The 8,939-nt window shown below is 42.6% G+C and overlaps 1 protein-coding gene across 1 annotated transcript; it reads left to right on the top strand.

Annotated features, from left to right (window-relative positions):
• Nucleotides 1–6,926: 6,926 nt before the first annotated feature.
• LOC131424493 (endogenous retrovirus group K member 113 Gag polyprotein-like) lies at nucleotides 6,927–8,603 on the top strand. The gene is made up of 2 exons (XM_058582292.1): nucleotides 6,927–7,940; nucleotides 8,512–8,603. The coding sequence occupies exon 1, from the start codon at nucleotides 6,942–6,944 to the stop codon at nucleotides 7,884–7,886; it is 945 nt and encodes a 314-aa protein (XP_058438275.1). The 5' UTR covers nucleotides 6,927–6,941; the 3' UTR covers nucleotides 7,887–7,940; nucleotides 8,512–8,603.
• Nucleotides 8,604–8,939: the final 336 nt, after the last annotated feature.

The raw sequence follows: 8,939 nt of genomic DNA, 5'->3' as shown, positions 1-8,939 counted from the left end.
ACACAAGAAGCTGGTCATAATGGTCTTCCTGAGAATTTGTGGAGTTCTACCATGTATGAATACAACTAAGTGGGAAGACGGGATGTGGTGCTGCCTGGGTTTCAATCCCCCTGTTAATCCCATACTCCACTAACCAGTGTAATGAACTGGATTAGGGGATGCAGTGTTTTACCCCCCCCCATGGTGAAACAGATAGATAGATTTTTCTGGGTGAAAAAGAAGACACTAATAACTGAAGTGTGTGATGTTGTAAGTTAAAATTCCCATTTAATTGCAAAAGTGGGAAGGCGCGTACTGAGATCTACTGTAAGATGCAATTCATCTTACAGAAGAGTTTTGATGCTGATGCTTCTTTTGGAAATGAGATTTATTTCCAGGTGTGATGGTGTACTCCTGTCATTTCAGCAACTTGGAGGTTGAGGCAGGAGGATCGCACGTTCCAGCTTGCCTGAGCAATTAAGCTAGACCCCGTCTCAAGATAAAATAAAAGGGCTGGGATGCAGCTCAGTGGTAGCATGCCCTTGGATTCAATTCCCTCAAATTAATTAAGGACTGCCAGAACAAAAATAATTTTTATGAAACAAAAAATAAAATGTTATTATTGGAATATCTTTCAAACAAGAACTGACCTGGTTTATTTAAAACTCACATTTATCATTAACTCTAATTTTAGCTTCTCTTTTCAAATAAGTTTAAACTGAGAGGAAATTATTGGAAATACAGCAGAGTTCACAGATACCCTGGCCTTGCTTGCACTGACAGGCTTCTGAAATAGCCACAGGACCCCACGGCAAACCACACAGGCACACTGTTGACATTCCCACAGGTCCTTCCACTTTTCCACTAACCCACTTTTTCAGTCCCAGGATCCACTTCGGGATCCCACACTGTCCTTAAAAGTCACATCCCCTCCTCTGTCTTCATGACCCACCTCCCTTCCTTCTTTCTTTTTCCCCTCATGGGTGTCCGGGCTTGGGAGATGGGTCTTTCCTGGTCCCTACCTTGTTACCAGTACTGGTGAGCTGTGCCTAGCATGCACAGAGCTTCACTGACCTTCTGTGTTTGCCAGTGGCTCTGTTGGGTGGTGACCAGACCCACGCAGCAGGCTTCCTGCTGTGAGATCTTCAGGTGCACGGTTTGAGCATGACTTGTGATTGGGAAGCAAAGTGGACCCTTGGCTAAGGTGATATGGTTCCTGGGTTTCTCTACTGTGAAGTTATTGTTTTTTTCTTTTACAACTGATACGTATCTTGGAGAAAGCACCTGGAGATCCTGCAAGCATGTTGCTATTTTCCTGACTTTTGCCTCCCCATGTCAACAGCCACCAGTGGCTCTTTCTTGCAACAACTATCTGCATGCTATTCCAGCAGTATTTTCTGTTTACTTAATTCTAAAGAATGCATTCTTTGAAATGACTAAATCACTTACCTGTATCCAGGATGTGTGGCTAACTTCATTTTGTGAACTTAGAATCGGTATTTTGGCATTTAATTTGTGGCTCACACTCTTCCGTTGTTGCTATTGGAAGCTGTATCCAGGAGTTTCCTTCATTCCTTCCACCCTGCTGGCACCACTTTAAGAGCAGTCCTGACTTTATCATGCCTCAAGGTATCCCAGATACCCCACACCCGTCTTTTGCTGTGATTGACCCATCAGAAATTCAGGCTGGGTGTTTTCTGTGAGTAGACTCAATGTTTTTCTACAAATATTGTGAATACAGATTTTAATATAAATTGTGACATAACAGTTAAATTGCTTTTAAATGTTTTTCCTCTCTAAACTTTGTAGTAATTAGAGTATTGGAAACTCATTTTGTCTTGACAATAACTTTAAGACCGCTAATAAAGTTACTGCAGACTATAAATGGATGAGGCAGATAAACCAAGGGACGATGCTTCCTATGACACCCAATGAGGAGTAAACAAAAGGAAGTTCCTAACTTTCCCAGGTGCAGGGTATAAGAAAATGCCAGGCAGAGAAGTTCAAATCAACCTTCACCCATTCATTCACACTCCTGATTGACACTTTGAATAGAGGGCTCAGAAAAGCAGTTTCTGATTTTAGGAAGAGTCAAGTCTAAATGCAGAAACATATCAATTGAGCTTTCAGAAAACATAATTACCAATTCTAAGGGCTAGCAATTACAATCAGAAATGGAAATTCAAAAGCAGTATCACTTAGAATACCATTAAAAACTTATACTTTAAGATGAAGTATTAGGAGTTGATGGTGGTGGCCAGAGACTAGAAGAAGGGAGTGGGAGCTACATGTATTTATCGGCCCAGAGCCTCAGGGCCACAGAATGGAAGATCATTACATTTCACACCACAGAACTGTACCCTTAAAAGTAACCTGGTGGTCAATTTTATGTTGTGTATATTTTCCCCAAATAGTGAAAAATGGGAAAAGATATCATGAATCGAAGTATTTCAAAAGATATTTTTTTTTTTCACTGAAAACCATAAAATAATGCTTGGGAAAATTCAGAAGACTGAATAAAATTACAAAATGAGTTTTTCCAAACCTGATCTAAATTAATGTAATTTCAAACAAAACTGTCAGTTCATGTGAAAATTGACTAACTGCTTCTAAAAATCCCATGGAGATGCTGAAGAGCTAGAGCAGTCAGAGAGCTTTGGAAAAGGACAAGGCAGAAGGTCTGACATGACCTGGTCTCAAGACCTACTCTGATGTTACCTTACATCCATGTGGTGGGCATGTGGACACAATGTGGGCCAGAGGAACAGGAGAGAAAGTCTAGAAAGAGAACAGAAAGTACAATTTGACAAGGTTACAAAGCAGGGTAGTGGATAAGAGATGCTGGTTTTCTACCACAAGAGCTGAACATCCATATAAAAATGAACTTCAGTGCTCTGTACCACATAAAAATCTTCATTCAAGTAGATTATTCTTGAAAATGTATAACTTAATACTGTAAATATCCCAGAGGAAAACATAGGAGAAAACAGTTGAAACTTTGACATTGGCCAGTTTGTCTTAGAGATGGCACCCAAAACAGAATCCTGTGCTCTTCCAACAACACTGTTAAGAGAATAAAAGGAAAAAAACCCCAGGCAAAAATATCTACTTGTGATTCTTAACATTTCATGGCAGACTTATACAGAATATGTAAAAGTCTCCAAAATCAATAATAAGAAAACAAATGGCCTGACTTAAAAAACAGACAAATAATTTTAAAAGAAATTTCATCAAAGAGTTTTTGAGTGGCATAATGTTTTCAGGAAATGAAAGGTATCAATTTCACCTTAAATTATACTTGAAAACATATTAAAAGCCTCGTAGCTTCTGCTCTAGCAGGTCAAGGGCATGAGTCACCAGCTGCATTCTCACAACAAGAAAAACGCCGAACGAACTCAACACGAACTCTTCTGGGATTCATGAGAGAACTGGGGTCTGCCCACCTCCCTGAAGCTGGACAGACAGACACAGAACACAGAAGGAAAGCAGGGGAGCAGACTCCAAAGCTGCAGCCTGCAACTGGCAGGGGCACCTGTCCCAGAGCTGGGGCTGTGGGGCGACAGCTGAGATGGACACTCCCGCCACCCATGGAGGGACCCAGAGTCTCCAAGCTTACTTCCAGGAGCTGCTCCAGGCCTGAGGAGCAGGGAAACGGCCTCCGGCCTCTGGCAGGGGTGGGGGGCACTGAGCATATGCTGAATTGCTATTTCACAGAGCCCTCATGCCCTGGAGAAGGGAAATGCCCCACTTCACCCCACCTGCCCTGCCTGGTGCTCCTAAGGGGAGTAGGACAATTTGAAAGGTGTCACATAACAGAGAGTCACATAACTAGAAATCAGGAGTGGACACAGTGATTGGTTAGGAGAATACTTTCTTCAATAAAAGACAGACACTGAATCCTGTACATACAGGTCAGAGAAGACAAAGGAAGGTCAATAGCAAAACCACATAAACAAAACACCTGCATATGTTGTTTTCAATGTCCAGGAAAGGTGTGATCTTCAAAGCACCCAGGAAAAGAAGAAAATCTTGCAGAAGAAGAAGAGGAAGAGTTATAGAAGTCTTAGAAGCCATGCAGAAGAGAGGTGTGCCTGCATGCTGGTGCTTTGGTCAAGGACGGATGAGACAGTGGTCCCATACATCCCATCACCTCAATGGTGGCCGGCCACCACCTAGTGTGTGCACCACGCACAATGTTCACACAGAGGCAAAGAGCCCCCGAGGACACATTTGTCAGAACATGGCCCTGTCATGAAGCAATGCATAATTGTTTTTAAACTTTTAAATTTTTAAACAAAAATTCTGTATCTTCAAAAGTGAGGAGAACTAAGGGCTTTTTAAAACCAAAGTTGAGGTCATTTACCACTTAGGAAGATTGCTAGAATAATTTTTTTCAGAGAAGGAAGATCACAACAGTTTAAGACTTGTATTTGTCTGCATAAGGAAATAAGAGCTTTAGAAAATGGAAACATTCGGGTGAAATATTATATGTACTTTTCTTGTCCTTAACTGATCTATCAAGTAACAGGCCCATTTCCCAAATTAATGTCAACTGTGCATGGTGAGTACAATGTGCGGCCCAGGGAGAGGAAGGAGAGCAATTTCACAGGGAATGAGAAGGAGTGATCCACTGGCTGTGTGATGTTAGGAGGGGCTGCACTCACAATGAAGCACTCTGGTGTTAGTTCTTTAGTTTTGTACTTTTTTGGTCTTTAATAAGTGTTGTACTTTATAAAGTTAATAAAGTTTGTACTTTATTAAGTCTTGTACCTACAGAGGGGTAAAGAAAAACTGAGCAAGTGACACTAAATGAAGAACTTATCACTAAAGGCCAAAGGCCAAACTTGGGACTTAATTGAAAAAAAAAAATCAAAGTGGCAATCTTTAAAGGCAGATACTCCCATGTGTGTGTCAGGGGCCAAGGTTTTCCCAATCAGTGCCCTCACCTTAGCTTAACAGACTTGCCTTAGCTGGTCACTCCCCTGGCCTGATAGTAAATCAAAACCCAAACTGCATCTCGGAGATGGTGAGGATGATCTCAAGGACTCCAAGGATGCAAAGGTGGTCCCCACCACATCTCCTTGTAACTCATCAACCTGGTCCCTGCTGAAACCAGGTAGACCCTGAAGAACAGGCGCAGACACCTGCCAGCTGAATCAGCAGCAGCTCTCACGGTGGCTGACATGTCTACGTGGCATCTTCTCAGGGAGGGTTCACGGCATTCGACCATTGACTTGGTGAAGGTGTACTTTTCCATCTTGATCACAAAAGATAAGGAGACAGATGCACTGGGTTCCACCTTAGGGCTGTAAGAAGTGGTTCTGTTCTCCTGGGAGACTTGAGTCTTCTGAACATCCTGTAGAGAGCCACATGGCTCTATCACATGGATGGCATCAGGCTGACCAGGCAGGATTAAGAGGAGGCAGAGAGCTCACTGGGACATTGGTACTTTGTTTTCACCCCATGATGACCCAGGGGCTTGCCATTTCAGTACAGTTTTTAGGAGTCTGGTGATCAGGATGTGCCAGGACATGCCCTCCTTCTGTATAAGGAAATAAGAGCTTTAGAAAATGGATACGTTCAGGTGAAGTGTTATAGGTGACTTTTGTAAAATTAGATTGCCCTTTATTACACCCTCTTCAACAAAGAAGGAAGTGGAGCCTCCTAGGCCTCCTGGAGGTCCAGCAGGGACAAAGTCCATAAGGAGGGAAACTGCTGCAGTCCCATCCCCATTGACCCAAGGGGCCAGCTCTGCAGTCTGCCTGCTTGATAATCAGAGCGTCACCCAGCTTTCTCTCACTTTGAAACCCAATGTTCAGGTGGTTAATTTTCAAGTCATTTTACAGTCCTTAGGACAGAATGATTAAAATACACTATGGAGTATTGTTAAAAATTCCTCGAGAGCAAAATAAAAATATACATTACTTAAAAAGTCACAGTCTACATTAAATACATTAAAATGCTGACAATTTTTAAATGAAATCATTTTAAACAATAAATACATGAAAATATTTCTCAGATACAGGTTACATATATTTATATTTGTAAAACTATCATCAACAAATGATTTTGCAAATATACATCCTGCTTATAGAAGCATTTTACCTACTTTTACAAAATTATTGAAAGTTAACAAGTTCTAGATATGTTTCCATTTTCGCCCATTTTTAAAGCAACTCTAGCATAACATCATTCCTCTTTTTAAAAAGCTGAACTATAGCATAGTGCTCATTTTACTTGGCCTAAAAATGGAAATTTGGAAGACTTTCTAGGTGCTGGGAAAGTCTGGGCAGCCGACTGAGTTCCAGCAGCCAAGGCTGCCATCCACCAGCACCGAGAGCTGTCTTTGCTCTCAGATGAGGAGACTCTGTGGTGAGCCGCTTCTGCCGTTTCTGCAGACTATGGTCGCCATTACAAGATGGCGCTGGCTCCGCTGTGGTCTGTGACAAACAACTCCTTATCTAGGAAAGTTGGCACATGATTTTTCACCACCCTGGGAGAAAGCTCCACGCGGCAGCTTTGCATTGGGGCTTGGGATGCTTTATTAAGGCTGGGAGGGGCATCCGAGAGAGAAGAAGAAGAAATATCAAGGGCCTGAATAAACTGCTGAAAGAAGATTCCTGAGTTGCGTCTTCCTTGCGGGTAAGGGGTCGCGACAAGTGGTGCCGAAACCCGGGAACCAGAACTTTCAGCAGTCAGGGGTGGTGCACCGGTTAGTCCCAGGTAAGTGGGATCCGCGACCAAAGCGGGGTTAATCCCAGGTAAGTGGGATCCACGACCAAAGCGGGGCAGCTCCTCTGTAAAGAAAGAGAGAGCATTACATTTTATTGCAGCTGCACTGTGTATTTTCACTTTTGTTTTTTGTGCTTCTTTTGTTGTTGTGACGACAGGGACGCTCCCCTGTAAAAGGAAGAGAGCGGGGACTTTTGTACTTTCACTTTCTTTATAGCTCTAAAAACATTATGGGCGTTGCTTCTCCAAGCCCAATTTTGTTGGCCCTAGATGGGTTGTTACATTCAAAAGGACTTAAGATAAAGCAGAGTACTTTGCAGATGTTTTTAAGAGAAGCTGATATAGCGGCTCCTTGGTTTGCTTTTTCAGGGAGTCTTACGGTTCCCAGCTGGGACAAATTAGGGAAAGATCTAGATTTCGCTCATGAGCAAGGTACCTTGCAGGGTGGCATTATACCACTTTGGAAGTTAGTTAGAGGATGTATAACAGATGGTAAATGCCAGGAAGCTGTGAGTGAGGGTCAAGCTATTCTTGAGCAGCTGCATGAGGAAAAATCTGAAGGATCATGTAGTGAAGTGGCAGAGAGTATTAAAAGTAACAGTAGTGAGAAGGCAAAAGAGCCTGAAGATAAAAATAGGAGAAGGCTCTACCCAGACTTGACCGAATTAAAAACGCCTGAGAACACAAGCGACTCAGAGAGTTCTGAGGACCTTGATATATTGTTACAACAACTACATAAGATAAAAATGAAAAAGAAGAAAAAGGAGACACAGGGCATGCAGGCCTACTGTAAGAAGGGGAAGGGAGTTAACATGGGTCAACAAAACTCTGAGGAGGAGGAGGTAGAATATCTAGAAGAAGATATGGTGCCGATTGCCCCACCTCCATATGTGGGGGGGAGCCAAGGTTCCGGGAGATCTTTTCATGCACAAGTTTGGAGGACAGTTAATACAGATATGGGACTTGCATACCCTGTATTTCAGGACAATAACAGGGAAAGATATCATGAGCCTTTAGACTTTAAGCTAATTAAAACCTTGGCAGAATCTGTCCGCACTTATGGCATAGATGCCGCTTTCACTCTCACTCAGGTGGAGGGACTTACTAGATTTTACATGACTCCCTCAGATTGGGCTAGTCTAGTCCGCGCTTGTGTTTCCCCAGGGAAATATTAGGAGTCCAAAGTTGGCTGTTTAATGTTTCTGGCAGTACCCAAGACTCGGAGCGAGGTAGGAGACTTAAAATTACTTCACACAATTCACAATTGTTTTATGCTATATTACCCTCCACAGCAGTCCACCTCCAATCTCCGTTCCTGTTTCTTTTGGCTAATGTTACATTACAGGGGATGCTTAATTGTTCTAATATTACCTGTTATTTGTCTGAGTGTTGGAATGGCTCCTGGACTACGGCAATGGTTATGAAAATTCCAACTTTTGTCCCAATCCCGGTTACTGCAGATCCAGAGTCATTTCCTATTGTTGAACTGATTAGAGCCCGTAGAGATTTTGGAATTACGGCAGCTATAGTGACAGCTGTGGCGGTATCTGCTGCTGCAGCAGTTATAGCTGGAGTAGCCATGGCCAGCCAGGTACAAACTGCTGCCACTATTAATCAGGTTATTCAACAAACATCCACCATACTTGAATCTCAAAGTAGAATTAATCAACACATTTTATCTGGGATTCTGGCTGCTAATCAAAGGATAGATCTACTTCAAGCTCAAGTTGAGGAATTGTCTGATCTAGTACATTTGGGTTGTATTGATCAACGTGCACATTTATGTATAACCTCTGTCAGATTTTATGATTCCAGAAATGCCTCCCGCATCATCGGGGAGTATCTATCCGGAACCTGGTCCATGGAAGCAGAAAACTTGATCCAGTCTCAACTAACTCAGATTGCTGTTCTGAATAGCACCCATGTCAATCCAGTGACTTTGGGTCAATTCACCAGTTGGCTATCCTCTGCCTTTTCCTTTTTTAAGGAATGGGTGGGAGTGGGCATTTTTGGTGCAATGTGTTGCTTCGGTGTTGTACTTTGTTTGTGGCTTCTCTGTGGCCTTAAAACTCGCCATGCACAAGAAAAGGCTATGATCATACAAGCTCTTGCAGCTTTAGAAAATGGCAACTCACCTCAAGTCTGGCTTGCACATCTTAAACAGTAAACCTTTGTCATGGTCGTTACACCCCAAGTTATTATAACATTGCACTGGGATCGACATGACT

This window comes from Marmota monax, unplaced genomic scaffold (assembly GCF_021218885.2).
Source record: "Marmota monax isolate L192 unplaced genomic scaffold, Marmota_monax_Labrador192_F-V1.1 WCK01_AAM20220418_F8-fsc00756, whole genome shotgun sequence".
NCBI lineage: Eukaryota > Metazoa > Chordata > Mammalia > Rodentia > Sciuridae > Marmota > Marmota monax.
The sequence above is the reverse complement of the archived record's forward strand: the minus strand, read 5'-3'. Positions and strand labels throughout refer to the sequence as shown.